Here is an 18,580-nt window from a genome sequence, read left to right as displayed (position 1 = left end):
AAATCCAGACCTCAGTGGAACTACTTATCTCTCTTTTATTACCTGTTGATGCCAAAAAGGGGGAGAAGGTAATTAAGTCCAAATGCAAAACCAACAAGACACTGCAAGGAAAGGATGATGGAAAAGATGACCAAGGAAACTCTGGAATGGGTAGTGGTCATAGTCAAGGTAGAAGGTTTACATCAAGATAAGCTAGTCACAGAACAAGTTCTGCTACTGGGAAAAGAATAAGTTCTGCTGCTGGTAAAAGGATAAGTTCTGATGAACTTCTAGATCTTGATGAGGAAATGTCAAGACAGTTATTTCTTCAAGAAAATCCAGGGATGGACTTGGAAATTTTAAAGGAAGAAGAAGCCAGACTTAAATCAGAGAAAGTCACATCTAAATCTAAAGCTTCTGGTAAAAAGTTACTTCCAAAACTTAAAGGCATTGTGATTTAAAAAAGGACACATACTGAAGCAACTTTGGCTAGATCACAACCACAGATAGATCCAAGATCCAAGGGTAAAGAAAAGGTTGGTGAACCTATCAAGGCTTATGTACCTCCTGAGGAAGAAGAAATTACTGATGGAAAAGATGGTCTTGCTCTGACTTCAAGAAATATTCTTAAAACAACCTTTAACATAACTCAAGTTGTTCAGAGTCAAGAAATTGTAAGTTCTGATATTCAGAAGAAGCTAGTAACCTCTGACAGAGCTCAAGTTAACTTAATATCAGAAAATAGATCAAAGACACTCCTACCAGGATTCACTAAAGCAAAATAGACTCAATCTTTGAAGACTACTGCAAGTGGTTTTGAAGCAAGAGTAGTTACTGGAAAGGAAGCTAGAGATAAAACTGGATTGGGAAGTGCTGATGAAAGAAGAGTACACAACACTACCAATGGTCCAACTTCCTTGAGTGAACCAGGTATTGGAGCAACTCCTGAGAGATTGAATCAACTGGAATCTGTACAGATGGTTTACCATACCTACTTGAAAGAATACATTATGTTGTATTTCATGACAGATGGTAGGGTTTATCGTATAAGACAAAATGCCATTCCTTTGAAGTATTTTGAAGAATTGGAGCATGTACTTTTCTTACTTTAAGTGGATGACAAAATAACAGAGACTGCTGCAAACTACTTAAAAGAAGAGATTCAGAGACAGAAAAGGCTTTATTCTGTTAAGTCTGACAGCAGATATGTTCCAAAGTACAGAGATCACAATGGTGATATTGTTGATATGAAGCCTAATACTGCACAGATCAGAACGTATCTTGGTATTAAGGGACTTGAATTCAATCTTGAGTCTGACAAAGCTTATGTCATAAGACTAGATCAGGAGTTGAGAATAGCAAAGATTAATGATCTCAGAGCTGCAATCTTTCAAACTGGTGAAGATACTGCAGAGCTTAAAGGTGTTCAAAGGAGAATGATTGATGAACTAAGATATGCTGAGAAATGTTTGTTGAAGAACTATCTCAGAATAACTCCTGACATCAGAGAGATCAGAAAATGAAGAAACCAAGTCGAAGATCTACAACTGCTTAAATTCTGATATTTATACAGATTGAAGTTGTTATCAGAAGTTGAAATTGGTAAAAACTTTAAGGACTGTAAGTTGTAGTTATCTAGTCTATTTCTCATGCATTTGTACTTAATGTTTTTGACATCATCAAATATCTGTTAAACTTGTATATTTTGTTAATTTACAAGTTGGGGGAGATTGTTAGATATATTTGATAATGTCATGGCTAATATGTTTTATGTTTAGCTTTCAGATCTTACGTGAACAGGATAAATCAGTACTTAATTGTTGATCAGTACTTATACTGGAAGTCAGGACTTAAGGATATCAGTACTTATATTATCAGGAGATAATCATCAGAAGATAGATATCAGAACTTAAGTGCTGAAGGACAATCAGATAAGGACAGTAGCTGATTAAAGGAAAGAAGATCGAGATAAACATAAGAAGAGATATGCATGAAGAAGGAATTCCGTGAAGAATGGAATACTTGGAAGAAAAGATATCTGATTGATATATTTTAGGAAGCGGAATTATATTCCATATCAATTAGCGATTATCTTGTAACTATGTAGTATATAAACACAGACATAGGGTTTACACTATAAGTGTTATCATTATTAGAAAAGATTATTCATTGTAACCCTAGCAGCTCTCGTGATATTTGTTCATCACTGAGAGGTAACAGTTCCATACTGTAACAGAGTTTATTGTTTCAATAAAGTTTGTTTTCTATTACTTAAGATCTTAAAGTTCGATTTGAGTGTACTATACACTATATTCACCCCCTCTACAGTGTGTGTGTGACCTAACAGTTAATGGTTGTTGATAATATGAATATTTTGTAGAAGATGTATTTTGGTGTGTCTCCGTGATGGTGTTATCGTGTTTTTAGGTACTCGAGTTTTTTAATTAAGTTTGTTGGTTCAGGGGGAATTGGTAGCCGAAATTGTTAGTACGTCCCCGTAAAATTAGAGATTTCTTTTGTTGTTTATCTTCTCAACTTTGGAACTTTTAGTTTTGTTGGCTATTGGTTTGTCGTATTCGGAAACTGAGAGCAGAAGTTAATATTCTCTTTTGTATTCTGAAAATAAGAGTTTTCTTATTTCTGTAGAAGATTAAAAACTGAATCGAATACAATGACAATGCAGGTGAACGCAATTCTTGCGCAATCAAGCAATTCAAATCCTGGAATTTGGATGCAAGAGTTGCTGAGCTAGTAAATCAAACGTGCTTCAGTTCCTTCAGAGACATGACTTATTTTCATAATGAAAATAGGTTTATAGATGCTGCAATCAAAAAATTGGAATGTGGGGTGTTCAATTTCAATGGAACACATCTGTATCTGGGCTTGGAAGACATATTCAATATCACGGGTCTTCCGGTTGATGGGCTGCCACTTATATGCAAAAACTTTAATGCACAAAATATCCTGGTGGAACTTTTTAGGCGATGATGACCCGAGAAGAGAGGCGGCCTTCTACTATGTTCAGAAGTCTTGGTTGCTTAGGAGGTTAGAGACAGTGGACGAGGCTCACATGCAAGACGAAAAAAGCCGAAACACATGGACTCCTAATTATGCAAGGGCCTACCTACTCTTCTTAATTGGGACACTTCTGTTCCCTGAGAATCACAAGACTGACATTTTCGTCGGCTATCTACTATTTCTGAAGGATTTAACTCCTGATGTTGTAAACGGCTTTGCTTGGGGAGCTGCTGTCCTGGCAAAGCTGCAGTCTGCATTCTTAAAGAAGTCAAGCGCAATTGGCGCAATGTGGATAGTGGAGGTATGTGATTTGTATTCTCTCTTCATAACTATTAAAAGCACTTTCGAACTAACAATGTCACTATCATAAGACCTTCGAGCTAACAATGTCACTTTCATAAGTCTAAATAAGAGATATTCTGAGGGGCATTTCCCCTTAATGAGGCATCGGTGGGAGGTGAGAATACCAAAATCTTAGTCGTAGGACTATATAAATTCCCGGAAGACAATAATGAATGTGTTTCTAGGCGATTATCTATCGCAAATGTTGAGACAGGGGGAGATGTGATGTGAACATTGGAAAAAGGTGAGCAAAGAAGATGGTCTGGGAAAGGAGAATGGAAGATAAAATCATTCGTGCATTGAAGAAATAAAATATAATTTGTTTACATGTAAGTAGAAAAATCAAGTACAAGATTGGACATGACTAAGAGCACTCTATAATATAAATAATATATTATAATAAGTTTTTAACGAAAGAAACTCTTTGTTCCGGACCTAGGAATAATGGTTCCTCCGGATTTGTATACTCGGTTATTTATCAATCAATGGATATACTCCCTTGTGACAAAATAATAATAATAATAATAATAATAATAATAATAATAATCCTTCTTGATTTGTGAAATTTTTTCTAAAACTTTAAAATGCTAAATAAAAAGGAAAGGAAGAAGTATGATTTATTTACACCTTAAATGCGTGTTGAACATTAAAAAATGTAAATAATTGGATGAGCCAAAAGAAGTAATATGCATCATATGTTAAGGATCGAAAATTAAAAAATTAATAATATCTGATTCTAGTGTGGGTGAATGCCCTTTATACTGCTATGGTCAAGGCTGGAGCACATATTCAACACAAGGCTTCAATTAATCATGCTTTAGTCTTATAAATAGTACTGTAACAAATCATTTCATAACTTCTGGAATACATTTCTTTCTATCTTCATTTTCTGTTATGAATATAATACATTTCTTTGTCTATAATTCTAAGAGTAGTCAACAGAAATGATAGTTCAACTGATACGTTTCCAAATTTTAGACCAATGAAATTAAATCTAACATAAATCCTAATATAATTTAACTTCCAAATTTTTTTAACCATAGTTAAATCCATCAATTATTCTATGTTGGCAATTTCTAAATTTTAGATCAATCTAATATAATTCCTTATATAATTTAAATTTCAATTTTTTTAACCATAATTAAGCGGTCAAACACCAAAAAATCAGAAAAACTAACATGAAAATTAAGAAAGATAAGAACTTACAGTTAATTATATTATTCACATATAATGTCAAAACCGAATCGAAAAAAATGAAACGGAACCGGCGGTTGCGGTTTTTGATGCGGTTGCGGTTTTTGTTTTTTTGTTTTAATGTAAATGGTTTGATTATCCATGTTTTCCAGTTCTTCTAATGCTTGCAAAGTACAAAAGAGTACAGTGATATGAAATTCTTGATTTCTAAGATCGCAGGCAAAGAGCTGCGAAGACTTGGACATATGATCACATATAGAAAATTTATATTGGTTGTTTAATTAGAATGACTTTACTGCTTGTCGTTGCAAGCATTGATCCATCACCTCTATCTGGAATGTGCGGATATTTTCCGGACACATGTAACATATGTGTCAATAATCAAATGCAAATTACCTTTAAATATCCATGCTAAATGTAACGCTCACATATAAACAAATTAATAAAAGTTAACATTTGTAAAGCTCGATGGATCTACTACTTTAAGAATGATAGCGGGAACCAACTCTAATCGATAAGAAAATTGAAATCCAATATGATATAACTTCATTTGACTTGGATACGGGTTCCTTCATAGTCTTTTGGTCATAGAAAAAGTCATATGCATAACATTTTTATTTCAAAATCTTAGATTATACGGAAAGAACATAATAAATCTATCTATATATATATATAAAAGAAATGCTCGTGCGTATGATAAAAACTAATAATAGCTTGTCACTCTCTGTTATGACTCACCGGTCACCAATCATGTCAGCCTCTGAACATAATATTGGATTATTTGAACAACTAAAAATAATATTACTGAAACAATTTAACAGATAAATATTTTCATGTAAAAATTATGATGAATTTAACATACCAATTTCACTAACAAGCCTAGTGAAGGTAGATTCCATCATAGGTTTTGTAAAGATATCTGCTAATTATTTTTCTGTAGGGACATAATGCAATTCAATAGTTCCTTTTAAATATAATGAAAAATAATGTTCTAATAATTTAAGATAATATTTTTGTTTATCAATTCTTACAACATGTCATATATTTGTGTCTTATTATTAAATTAATAATATATTGAAATAATAATTGGAGGCAAGAGAAAAGAGTGATGCGTGAAAAAGGATATAAATAATTTTTTATATAAATCATCTAAGGTGGTGCCTTTAAAATAAGGAAGACCCAATTTTTTCTGAAGAATTCGACATGATATAAAAATTGGGTTAGGTCTTCTCTTACTCCTGGTAATCAAGCTTCGGTTAATACATTAGAGGGGATAGATAAATTTTATGAACAATAACCTGATCAAAATAATAAAATTATAATCTTGAAAAGGATGAATAAGTTAGAGGGGGGATGCCTGATGAGTAAGAGAAGAAAAAGAAGAAGAATAATTGATATTGATGTTGTTGTTGTTGGGTAGGCTTCTCATCCTCCAAAGCAGGCGGGTGCGATCATCATGGATCCTTCTACGGCAGGCTTCCCACAGCTACAACCCACAACCAGAATCGAGTAGAATGAGAAGTAATAAACCAAGGATAGATAATCAAATCAATCACAATCAACACAAAATCTCACACATAATTTACCGTTCACACAAGATTCACTATACGAACAATAATAATGAATCAAATAATCAATTAAATAACATACACTTGTATTATAAACTCTAAAATTCATCATTCATACAAAATTCACAAATAACCTAACCCTAATCACAACCAACACACAAAAATTCAATTCTCGTGATCTTAAATAACGCAAAAACTACACGCTAAACATGATGATCTTAATGGAAATTAGGCAGGAGACATATTCTCATGTGTTTTCATGCAAAGACATGTAATCCATGAAACATCATTTTAGCTGCTAAAGATTTTCAAGCCCTAACTTTCTTCGCTCGAATCAAATAATTGATAATCAAATAATTGATACACATATACATACAAATTACAAAATCAAATTATTACTTATAAAGGCGGCTAAGCTACCTTTTGTTTCCAATTGGAATAATTATTTATTGTTTTCAGAGATGCTCGTGGTGAAGCTGCCCTTGATTCATCTTCGTCGCGACCTCATCCCATCTACCTACATTGAGAGAGTAAACAATCAGAAATCCTAAATTGGGGGTTTTGTACAGAGAGAGTGAGAGAAAAACCCTAAATTAATGAAAAGAGGCAATAATTAAAAACCCTAAATTGAAGAAGGGCTTGAAGAGTCGTACAATCGTACCTAATTAAGAATTTTGTATGTAATTGAAGAAGAAGGGCTTGTATCATTCTCTCAGTAGTCAGTAGTGACTCACTCTCTCGAACTCAATAGTCGGTGAAGTTTCGATTCGATTAACAAATAACCCGAACTGTACCCAGGTTCGTTTTGATTAACCCAAAGAATTGTTTTTTTTCCATGGAATTTTATTAAATATAGCAACTTAATTGAGATGAGAGTGAACGAGAGAGCGAGAGTATTAGCATTTTGAGATCATAAAACAAGACACACATATAAGTCATTGAACATATACATCATCGACAACTTAAAAGATAACAATCGAGATAATTGACAATAGACAGAGAGGGAGAGGGGGAGAGAGAGGGAGAGAGATGAATACAGGGAGAGGGAGAGAGATGCAGAGAGAGGGAGAGTGAAGGGAGAAAGATTCTTACAATGGCGAGGCAACGAGGTAGCGAGAGAACCCAACGTATTCTTTAATTGACCCAATTGATTCTTCAAAACTTCAGAATTGGAGCATCCGTCAGTGGTTTTAGGGATTTATCGAGAGAGAGTTTGTCTTAGTTAGGGATGAACGAATAAAATTGACCTGTACAATTTTCCCCAATTTTGTCCACTTATTTGTCTATACTTTTTTTCTTCTTTATTTTTATCTATAAAAATAATTATAAAATATTAAATTATTATAATTATTTACATTTAAATTTGAATTATTAATCTAACCATGGTTAGGAAAATATGATGAGAATGCTAAATAATAAAAACTCATAATATAACGTGACTGATTTAAAAATTTATTACTAAAAAATTAAAAACCATATAATACATATAAGGAATTGGTCCACAGCCCCAGATAGAGCTGCAAACGAACAGAGTCGGGCCGAGTTTTGCCCGAGTCGAGCCGAATTTAAGTTTTTTTTAAACGAGCCGAACCGATCCGAGTTTTTCAACCGAGCGGAAAATAATGTTCAAGATCAGCTCGTTAATAAACGAGCCGAACACGAGTTTGCTCACGAACAAATCAAGTTTGCTCACCTTGGGATGCTACCTCCCAAATTGTTGCTGTTTCAGTTCCTCGTCCCAAGTGGTCGAGGAAAGATGGTGGATCTGAGCCTATGGAGCAAGTCTCTGCCTTTCTTGCTCCTAACCCTGTGTCGGTCGAGGAGGACCCCAACCCTTATGTGGTTAAATGGGGCCTTCTCAACAAGGACACAATTGTGGGAGACTCCCGGGCCGTGGCAGAGTGGTCAAGGAATGTGGTTACCCCTCACGAAATATTCTTCTCATTCATGAGCATAACAAACTTCTGCAGACCATATATATAGGACACTCAATACCATAGTACTAACAGACAAGTGGTTGTGCACAACATGACTCCAGCTAATAATTTAAAATATGACTCCTCCTATAGGACATAGTACTGACTAGTGACTCATACTACTTGCATATTAATTGACCTCAAACTACAGCGTATCAACTAACAAATTAAATCTCCCACCCAAATTGTATTCAACAGCTTCGAGACTTGGGTTCAAGTTTGAATTAAATAAATTATTCATATTTTTTTCAATCATCAAAACTAGGGATGGAGGTAGAATAAACAGGGCGGGGCCTAGATCTAGGACATGACTCTTATACAAGGTACTTAAATGTAAATGAAATACTGTGATTTGAATTTGTAATAAAGTTTAGAAATTTTTTTAGTATATTGATATTGATTACAGTGAAATTTTTAATAATTGGATTTCAAGTTAATAACTTCTATTTATCCTTCCTTCATAGGCACCAACAAAAAGGGCAAACCCAAATCTAGTTTAAGTCAAAAGTTTTTCTAATGATAAACCTAAGTTTTGCCCAAAAGGCAAGAAAAATTGCAGGTGTTGCCTGCAAAAGAGCACGTATAGCTGCAAGTTTAGGAATATAATCAGAAGCATAAGTTAATATACCTAAAAACCTCTGTAATTGTTTGTTGTCTTCAAGTTTATCCGGGAACTTATGAATATGTTCGAGGATGCACGTATGAGGACAATGTGTTCCTTGATCAATTTCTAATCCTAAGAAATTAATCTTTGTCTTGAAGAGCTGAGCCTTCTTCTTTGATAAGATAATACCAAGTAATTGGCATTTCTTTAATACTGCTGCTAAGTGCCTAATATGATCCTGTTCATTATCACTAAAGATAAGAATATCATCAACATAAACACAACAGAATTTTTCAAAAGTCCTGAATGCGTTTTGCATATGCCTTTGAAATATGGATGGTGCTTGTTTGAGTCCAAATGGTACGACTATCCATTGATAATGCCCTTGGGGACATGTGAATGCTGTCAATAGCTGTGATTCTTCATCTAGCAATACCTGCCAAAATCCAGATTTACAGTCTAATGAACTAAACATTTTCTTACCTCTAATAAGGGTGAGTAATTCATCCTTATTTGGTAGATTATGGCTGTCTCCTATGGTGGCTTCATTGATTGCCTTGTAGTTGACTACCATTCTTTTCTTGCCTCTTCTCCTTTCTGCTTCATTTTCTACTAAAAATGCTGGAGACATATGAGGTGATTTACTAGGAATGATGATTTTCATTTCCAGAAGCTCTTGAATTTGTTTACCAAATTCTTCTCGATCTTGAGGACTGTACTTCATGGGTTTTACCTTGATTACTGTCTGATACCAATTCGGGGCCACACCGGAATTTAATCAATTAAAGATAATTAAATCTTAATTAAATCTTACCTTCACAGCAATAGAAGGCATGACACTCAGTGAACTCTTCGGCCACATCAGTGTTTATTCGTTCGTTTAATCTTTGCTTGATTAAATCAACTCTTCTTCTTGGAGAATAGAAGTGTGGTCCTTCTTTTTCTTCAATTAAGTTTAGTCCAACATATGCTTCTTGCATCATAGTGGAATTATTACGATCGATCATTTATCCTATTTCTACAATTTCTACAATTTATCCTGTTTCTACACATACAGTTTGTTTCTTGGTTCCATTAAGTCTCATTAACTCTATAAATTGACCAACCCTAGCAAGCTTGTGGGACTCAGCGATAAAGAAAGTACATTTTACAAAACAAATTACCCAAATGGGGTTCAGAAACCCAATATAGGAACAGGATAGTAAGTGTCTTCCACATAATTGAAAGCAAACATCATACATAAAATAACAGTACATTGCAGCAGCTAGCAAGCAACAGTGCATAAATTAAACTTAACCTAAACCAGTCTCTGTGGGAATGAATATGATTTATATCTTATACTACTTGTGAACGCGTATACTTGCGTGAATATTAGCGCGTGTTTTCGCCCTAACAAAAACCCCAGAAAAAACTTGATTTTAGGATGAAAAGGAGGCCCATCCCAAATCCTATTGGGCCTAGAGATAAAACAAGCCCAGCACAGGGCCCAAACTTAAACTTTTAAGAGAAAATAGAAAAAGAAAGAGGGGTGGAAGGGAAGCCCAGTTAAAAGCAATGGGCCCAAAGTAAAAGCCCAATACAAGGTTCAATAAAACTAGCCCAGGTTTAGGGCAAAGATCAGCCCAATAAGAGGTAAGCCCAGAAAAAGGGCCTAATTGGGGAATAAGGGCCCAAATACAAAACCCAGATAAGCCCAGAAAAATAGGCCCGGATTGGCCCAAAAATAAATACCAAGATAAATGCCCAGGAAAAAAGAAATAAAAGGTAGATATCCTGACCCAATTCGATCAGGACTTACATTACGTTCCTAATCGAATGAGCTGAGTTCGAAATCTTGTCGATTAGGGCTGAATAAAAGGCTTAATTTGACCAGAATTAAGACCCATTCGACCAGGAACTGTAAAGAAATCCTGATCGAAATTCTTGAGGTCGAAATTGCTTCGATCAGGGCTTAAAAAGATGGCTAATTCGGTCAAAGCAAGAAATTCTGACCCAAAATCCTGAACGAAAATTTCTTGCTCGAATATATATATATATATATATATATAATATAAAACCCTGGTCGAAATTCTACCAGGAAGTGAGGTCGAATGGATCTTGCTCGAATTTCTGTCGACTAGGGCAATTAAAGGCCTAATTCGACCAGGATCCTAGTCGAAAGGATTCCTGGTCGAACCAGGTATAAAAAAAAGAGAGAAGAAAAAGAAAAAAAAAGAAGAAAAAAGAGGGAAGAAAAATCCTGGAAAAAAATAATAATTAAAGGAAAAATCCCAGAATTAAGGGAAAATTCCTGAAAATTAAGGAAAATCCGAGAATTAAGGGAAAAATTCCGGAAAATTAAGGAAAAATCCCAGAATTAAGGGAAAAATTCCTGAAAATTAAGGAAAAATCCCATAATTAAGGGGAAAATCCAGAAAATTAAGGAAATATCCCAGAATTAAGGGAAAAATTCCTGAAAATTAAGGAAAAATCCCAGAATTAAGGGAAAAATTCTTGGAAATTAAGTTAATTCCTAAATAAAAGGGATTAAATTAAATCATTGTAAATGTGTAGGTCGCTCCACACTTTATGTAAAACAATACCCTGCAAGGGAACAAATGAACGTAACTTCTGCGAAACCTAGTCACTGTTTCCCAAAAGTTAGGGGCAAATGATAGGGAAGAAAAGAAATCCTGATTACGTAGTTAATATTGCATTAATTACACATGATTTGGGCTACAAGACCCAATTAGAAGATGTATGATATTCAGACCAAAAAGGTTAACACATTGATCAGGCCTGATCGACCAGATCAGGCCTGATGGAACAAAGAAGGCCCAAAACCCTGAATATTAATTAATTTCGTAATTAATTAATAAGGGAGAAAAATAGCTATTAAGATGAGTCCTGGTGGGGATATAAATCCTTGTAGATTGGTCTCATAGGAACCTCATGGGATAAGGAATCCGCTTCCTACTTCCTAGGACTCCAAAGTCCATTCTAATTTAGAGACTTGACCACCAAGTCTCCTATACCAAATCCAATTCAAGGACCACCAACATCTATATAAGGGGTCTCACCCCACAAATCAGAACTACGTTTTAGACTTAGTCCTTGGAGGACATGAAAGTCACTACGTCCTTGGTGAGCCCTCGCCGCCATAGCCCCAAGGGCAAGTATCACCAAGAACTACATTTTCGACTTGATCCTTGGCAATCAGCAAGGTACGTAGGCATCTTGTTAAGGCAGATTGAGTCACGAAACACAAGAGAAGTCAAATCGAGCCTCGAAGCTCACGTTCCTTAGTAATAAATACAACAATCATTTACCTTAGTTTTTAATCCATAACAGTGAGTTTAGATAGTATTATATTAGTCGGCAGCTGCTATGACAGCCAAGTCTTGTGGAATATATGGATCAATACTGATGTTTATATCTTGAACCTTTACACACATTTTTTGAGATACATTTTATTTCCCAGAATGATTGTCTATCGCCTAATAAGTTGCTTATTTTCCCGCAAGAAGGTCAAGACTCGAAGTAAGCGAACTCGAGGCTGTGTTGATTTTATCATGATCCAAATTTCTCCTTCTTATCCATTAATTTTCTATTTAAACATTTTTTCCTACCTCATTAATTCTATTGGTTGATTGGGGCAGACAATGCATATGATTTGACCATTTGTTTGTGTGACAAAGGGTCTGGTGGATGCCACCGAATTATGTGTTATAAACCGTATGATACTAAGACTGGCCATCTTATGTACTTATATGGTTTCTCTCAGTCATATCTACATATTCTTCAATTTTCCTTCCTTTATAAGTGATTCCTTGATTTCGAAATTTCATTTGATATCCCATGGAAATGAATTCGTCAGTAACCTCTGTAGTTAGACAGTCCTAGTTATTGAAAGTAAATAAAAGTTGACTGTCAGGAGGAATAAAAGTTTTATATTCGGTTTCTATTTCAGAAATGAAGATAGCAGAGAGGATTCAGGATCCAATAGCAAAGGTATAATCAAGTTTTCATCGAGAATATGGATTCCCAATGTGACTGAGCTAAAGGATGAAATTTTGTAAGAATCCCATAATTCCAAGTTTTCTATCTATCCTAGAAGCAATAAGATGAACCAATATTTGAAGAAGAACTTTTGGTGGCCAAGGATGAAAAGGAGATAGCAGATTGGATTAGTAAATGTAACACTTGTCAAACAGTAAAGGCAGAATATCAAAGACCAATGAAAACTATTCTTTGGATAAGTTAGTGAAGTTGTATTTGGGTGAAATTCCAGGATTATTTGAGCACTAAAATTGAAAATAAGTATTGCCTATCATCCCCAGACAGAGGGTCAAGCGAAAGGATGATTCAGACGATATAAGATATATTGAGTGTATGTGTGCTTTAGAATTTAAAGGCAATTTGGATGATCACCTGTTGTTGATTAAGTTTTCCTATAGTAATAATTATTATACCAGTATATGGATGCCATCCTACGAAGCCTTGTATGGATGTAAGTGTAAGCCCCCCTTTATTGGGATGAACTGGGAGAAAAGCAGTTGTTAGTCCCGAGTTAGAAAAAGCAAACTAAAGATGTAGTGATATTGATTTGGCCAAGATTAGAAGCACCCCAGGATGGACAGAGAAAGAACGCGAACTTGTATAGAAACGATATGAAGATAGAATTAGGATCGTAGGTATTCTTGAAAGTCTCACCTTGGAAATGATTTGGTTAGATTTGGACAAAAAAGGGTAAACTGAGTCCTAGGTATATTATACTATTTAAGATATTGAGAAAAGTAGGTAAAGTCGCCTATCAGTTAGCGCTGTCGCCGCAGCTGCAACGTATCCATGACGTGTTTCACGTATCTATGCTGAAGAGATATATCCCTGATTTAAACCAAGTCATTAAGTATGAGCCAATTGAGCTTAAGCCAGATTTATCCTACGTTGACAGACCAATCCATATCATAGATCGTAAAAAGCGAGTCCTTAGGAATAAGTTTATTCCTATAGTTAAAGTACTTTGGAGATACTACGCCATAGATTGGATTCTGCAACCGTTCACACTGGGGTTGCAAACAAAAGTGTAATAATAGCCTTCTAAACCCATGTCTATCACAACCCCTATTTTTTGATGTTGCGGTATAGTCAAAATGTGTTACCAAATTAAATAACATATTTTATTTACATAATTATTTACATAGAAATGAGTTAATAATTGAAATATATATTTTATTTATTTATTAAAGTTAATAATATTAGTGAAATGATTTATAATATATTTATCAGTTGAAAGTTTTATAACTTAAAAATCACTGGTGGAGTGATTTATAATATATATTATTAAATTTATTTAGTTTTTTATAATTAATTGTTAAAAAATATATTTATTAAAAGAAAAAAGAATTTAATAATTTAAATTTGAAAAAAAAGTTGTGTCGCGTGTTTATTTTGAATAAAATTTGGGCCGAGATTTGAGATGGGGGCAGGGTTGAAAATTAAGTTGCGGATCGATGTTAATGAAATATTTTACATCAATTTTACTAGAATCGATGTTAAATTAGTTTATACACATCGGTTGTTCTTAAAACCAATGTCTCAATTACTTTTTTTTAAAAATAAAACAACAGGCTCCCGTATTTTCCCCCTACTTTGAAACACTTGCCCCCTTTAATTTTTCATTCCCCCGACTTTCTCCCTCTTTTTTCAGTACTCTCTCACCCCTCTTTTTGTCTCTCCCGGCTCTCTCAAAACCCACCCTCAAAGACCCACATAAAGATCCAAAAGCCCTATACATATACATAAGCCCTAGCTTTTTTCTTCACACTAAAACCTTAGATTGAATAGAGATGGTCAATTTTCAATTAGGCGAAACCCTAATTTCTGTTAATTGCAATTAGTTGGAATCAAATTTGATTAGGTATTATTGTCTCAAATTTTAGCTCTGTTCATGTGCAATTTGTAAGTTCTTTTCAAATTTATTTTTAATCATCAATTTATCGTTTACCTTCTGATCATTATCGACCTGTAAGTCACAAATAATTGTTTAATTTTAATCGGTTGATTTCTTTTCAATTGTTCAGGTTATTACAACCGACAACACTTTTGAATTATTAAGATCGTTGTACGAGGTGGTTGTGTTGATGAGCTATCGGTTGATGAGATGGAGCTTGATGTTTGGAGATTTAGGTTGCCGGAAGCGACTTTTCCGGAGCTTGCGAGTGCAGCGTTTAGAGATGGTGAGTGCCGCGTTTGTAGGTTCTTTGTCTGCTATAACAGTTCCAAAGTTAATTTGGACCATGAGGCTCCCCCTCCAAGTTATATGTTGATAACTATCCTTTTGAGTTTAAGTTCTTTGAGATATTCATCTTTATATTAAAGTCTTATTTGAGCATTGTGTTAATTGATAATGATCCTTCCTAGTTTTAAGTTATTTGAGATATTGATCTTAAATTGATTTCTAATTTGAGCATTGTGTTGATTGTAATCTACCTGCTAATCTGCTATTGATGTTATTAGTCTTAGGCACTTCTACTAACTCTTTATTCTTTAGCAGTTTTCTTTTTCCGAAAGAGGTCCAGGATTTGGACTTCAGGACTTTGTTATGGCAAATGTGACTCTGAGGTACATTTGTAATATAGTTATATGTGCTGATTTTATCGTAGTGTATGTATAATGCCTTGGTAATTTTTATGCCTTCGACTTCATCATATTTTTGGATAGGTCTTCATTACTGTGTTGATTTTAGGATAGGAAGCTCAGTATTTAGCCGAAATATGTCTCTTATGTGTTGATTTAATTAAGCATTTCCCGTGACTTACTGTGATCCTGTTCTTGATATGATGAATCTATTATGTTTTGTAATGTTTAAAATATGTTTCTGTAATTACTGTTTGGGAAAAAACCTCTGTCCTTTTTTCTTATGGGTTCTTATTGATGAAACAACAGAATCTGTAAGAAGCAAGGTAAAATATGTTAACCATTAACTGGGACAGAATGACTTTGTTGTCAATGTCAGATTCTGTAACTTACCTTTGCTACAGTTAAAAATAATTCAGCCTTTCTATCTTGAATTACTTTTGTCAGATTTTGAGCACAAAAAGAACAGGAATAGAATCCACGTATAGTATGAATAACTTAGCGGTGACGTAATTGAATTATAGTTTTTTATTTAATGTGTAGACTTCGGTTAGCTAATGGCTTGCAGACGACCCACGTTACTCTGGGGAATCTTCAACTTGTTGCACAATATTTGACAGTCCTTGGGAACTTGGCACTTTCTCTTCATGATATTGGACAAGCACAACAACTATGGCCATGGCATGTTAGTATAGTTCTTTTCTTTCTTCAGCCTTATAGTCTTCGACATCTGTAACAATTTTATAAGTTGTTATTTAATATTCAAGTGCCTGTTTTTAACGGAAAAATTACTCTTATTATTACTATATTGCGGGGAAGAAGTTATGTCACTGATATCGGCCTATTATAGTGAACAAGGAGTCTTGTTACTCACATCGGATTTTTCCTTGTATTACTAGTCATCTAGCCATATGTATGTACAATTAATACTAGCTATCGGGTTTCCAGTCATATGTATCTATGTAAGTTTTGATGTGTCCTCGCTGCGGGTTTTCATCACCCTTGTGGTCATAAAGAAACCACCAAAAGACCTAGACAACTCGTGAGATGGAATCCACAATCCAGTTCAGTGTCTGAATAAATAAAGGTTAAACAATGGAGCTCTATAGGTAAATATGTCCAGGGGGACTTTGTGCTTAACCTTTTTTAGATGAGGCCTAAATATTTTAAAAATAAGGCAGATGCAGTTATTACACTTTGTCCGAGGTGGCAAGATCAGGACTTCTTATAGGGCAGGTGTACCTTGTCATGTCAGATCAGAAATACTCTTGCCCAATAGGGCTTGTTTTGTTTGGTTAGGCTCGGATTTAAACTAGCAGTTTATGAAGACTTTTAAATGCAAAACTGTTGCTGAAGAATGTGTTTGTGTTGTTTATAAGGCATTTAGGAGTTGTCTATGCTCTCACACTCAAGTTATATAGTTTCTTCGACTGATAGTTGGTACTCTGGGACAGTAGTAGGTGCTCGCCAAGCCTTTCTACAAGGTGTACCCTCTGTTTCTATATCGTATCACTGGTATGTAAACCATTTAATGTAAAGAAATATCATCTCATTAACTTATCTTTACGTTGCTCTCATCTCGGTATAGCATGTCGGTTGTTCAATAGTAATTAGTACTTGTCATTGACTACATGTTTAGGGGTACAAGCAGTGTTAATGACTTCACACTAGCTGTTGAGGCTTGCTTACACATACTAAGTGCAATTCTGGTTGAAATCAGAAAGATGAATTATTTTCAGAACTATTTTTTGAATATAAATGTGCCTTCTAATATTCTAAATCATAAGGTGAGACTGGGTGACTAGCTAAGTCTTCGTATTATTTTAAATTGGTAAGTAATACACATGAGATTGCAAGAGTCGTGATAATAAGGCATGTCAATCTGCTATCCAGCTAAAAATTTGGAATCAACCAAGTTATTAGCTGAACCTCAATTAGCTGTAATAGGTTTATTTTCTTAACCTTTAGGACATAAATTTCTAATGTCATCTCCTGGCTAATTTGTTGGGACTACACAACTAATATCTAATCCTAGCTAATCTTTTGGGACTGAACAACTTATATCTTGTCCTAACTATGAGAATTGCACTTAAAAGGAGTATGAAATCAACTTACAATTCTTTTTTAGTAATCAGCCATAGGTTAGGTATACAAAATTTCATAACTAGTTGTTGACGCAGACATCCTGTTTGATCTCTTTGTAGAATGTGAAGGCATATATGAGGCGAGGGACAGCGAGGGAATCACTTCACTTTGTAAAGGAGGCTCTTCAAGGTGAGAGCATTTTCGATCAGTTGATTCTGTCCCTGAATTATGCTTATTTTAATCATTAATATCATTTTTTGTAAACAAAAGTATTAAAACACCAAATCAGTTACAAAAGCCACTTCTCTTTCACGTTTCTCTTGATTTTTGCACAAAGCCAAAGAATATGGGTAGTATGCTTTCTTTGTTCACCACTACACCTGAAACAAAAATCATTTCATTAATAATTATTCTAAGCAGAGCAGCTTTTAGGGGAAGCAACTCGTGACTTTCTTTCCACAGATAGTGTTTTAATATGAATTCTCAATTTCCAAAGCTATAAATCTATCAAGTTATATATTAACTTATCATCATATTTAAGACCTTCCCTTTTTCTCATTACTGAATTATTTGTATTTTTTATCGGCCTACTTTGCAGCTTGCAGTTGAAGAGAGCAAAAGCTTCAGAGAAAGAAGCATGACTCTAGTAATGGTACCAAATAAAGTTGTTACTGTACAGAAACCTCCATAATCATTAAAGAAGAACGAAATATCAGCAAATGAAGTTTCAGCTGCCGTCTGATTTTAACCATAATATCGATTCTGATTTTATTTTATAAAGCAGGACAAAGCTTCAATCTATTCTTCTACTAGAACAGAGTTTTCACAGTCTAGTATAGGTTTTAGTGTATGATATATAGCTTCTGTTTATCTTTGAATACAATGAAGGTTCTGATGGGGTAACTGATTTTATGGTTGTTGGATTTTGTTGGTTTTAAGACAATGTCTTATTTACGGGCATGCTAATTTACAAACAATTCCTAGCATTTTTTTTTGTAAAAGCGTTGCAGTATGTCTTTATAGTGTTGCTAATAATCAGTGTAAAATGTTGTAAAAAACAATAAAAAGCGTTGCAAAAAGGTTGCATCGATACCCCACACGTGGGCCCCATTGTGGGGCCCACAAATATTGTACTGATAGCCCAAACCCTATTGGTAACACTTTTCAAGACCTATTGCAACCCCATTGGTGTTGCA

At 34.5% G+C, this 18,580-nt stretch overlaps 2 protein-coding genes and 1 long non-coding RNA gene across 10 annotated transcripts in view; 2 read left to right on the top strand and 1 right to left on the bottom strand.

The window, feature by feature from the left end:
* Nucleotides 1-2,746, top strand: part of LOC141664443 (uncharacterized) — a 35,972-nt gene extending 33,226 nt beyond the window's left edge. Inside the window, exon 3 of the mRNA XM_074470401.1 lies at nt 2,663-2,746. Within this exon, the coding sequence (XP_074326502.1) occupies nt 2,663-2,731 (69 nt within the window). The 3' untranslated portion in view covers nt 2,732-2,746. The remainder of the gene's footprint in view (nt 1-2,662) is intronic.
* Nucleotides 2,747-5,773: 3,027 nt separating this feature from the next.
* Nucleotides 5,774-7,213, bottom strand: LOC141720031 (uncharacterized). Its single transcript, XR_012574215.1, has 3 exons — nt 7,194-7,213; nt 6,522-6,618; nt 5,774-6,019 (listed from the first exon to the last, which is right to left on the bottom strand). It is a non-coding gene; the product is annotated as an uncharacterized LOC141720031 (long non-coding RNA).
* Nucleotides 7,214-14,290: 7,077 nt separating this feature from the next.
* On the top strand, nt 14,291-18,370 carry LOC141664409 (uncharacterized). Of its 8 annotated transcripts, none has more exons than XM_074470354.1 (7): nt 14,295-14,621; nt 14,779-14,899; nt 15,214-15,284; nt 15,843-15,984; nt 16,737-16,814; nt 17,504-17,573; nt 17,983-18,370. In XM_074470354.1, the coding sequence occupies exons 1-7, from the start codon at nt 14,611-14,613 to the stop codon at nt 17,991-17,993; spliced, it is 504 nt and encodes a 167-aa protein (XP_074326455.1). In that variant the 5' UTR covers nt 14,295-14,610; the 3' UTR covers nt 17,994-18,370. The 8 variants fall into 8 exon arrangements, 7 of the variants coding, with proteins under 7 accessions (XP_074326488.1, XP_074326492.1, XP_074326455.1 ...); XM_074470360.1 differs by having other exon boundaries at nt 14,296-14,621; nt 15,217-15,284; XM_074470369.1 differs by having other exon boundaries at nt 14,298-14,621; nt 14,744-14,899.
* Nucleotides 18,371-18,580: the final 210 nt, after the last annotated feature.

Source organism: Apium graveolens, chromosome 1 (assembly GCF_009905375.1).
Source record: "Apium graveolens cultivar Ventura chromosome 1, ASM990537v1, whole genome shotgun sequence".
NCBI classification, from domain to species: Eukaryota; Viridiplantae; Streptophyta; class Magnoliopsida; order Apiales; family Apiaceae; genus Apium; species Apium graveolens.
Note: the sequence above shows the minus strand (reverse complement) of the source record. Positions and strands in the feature narration are given on the sequence as shown.

Bases quoted from the DNA above. Each gene is read 5' to 3' on its own strand.
- LOC141664409 (XM_074470354.1), top strand. The intron at 15,985-16,736 runs GTTAGTATAGTT...TTCGACTGATAG, and splicing joins AACAACTATGGCCATGGCAT to TTGGTACTCTGGGACAGTAG. The intron at 16,815-17,503 runs GTATGTAAACCA...ATCTCTTTGTAG, and splicing joins GTTTCTATATCGTATCACTG to AATGTGAAGGCATATATGAG.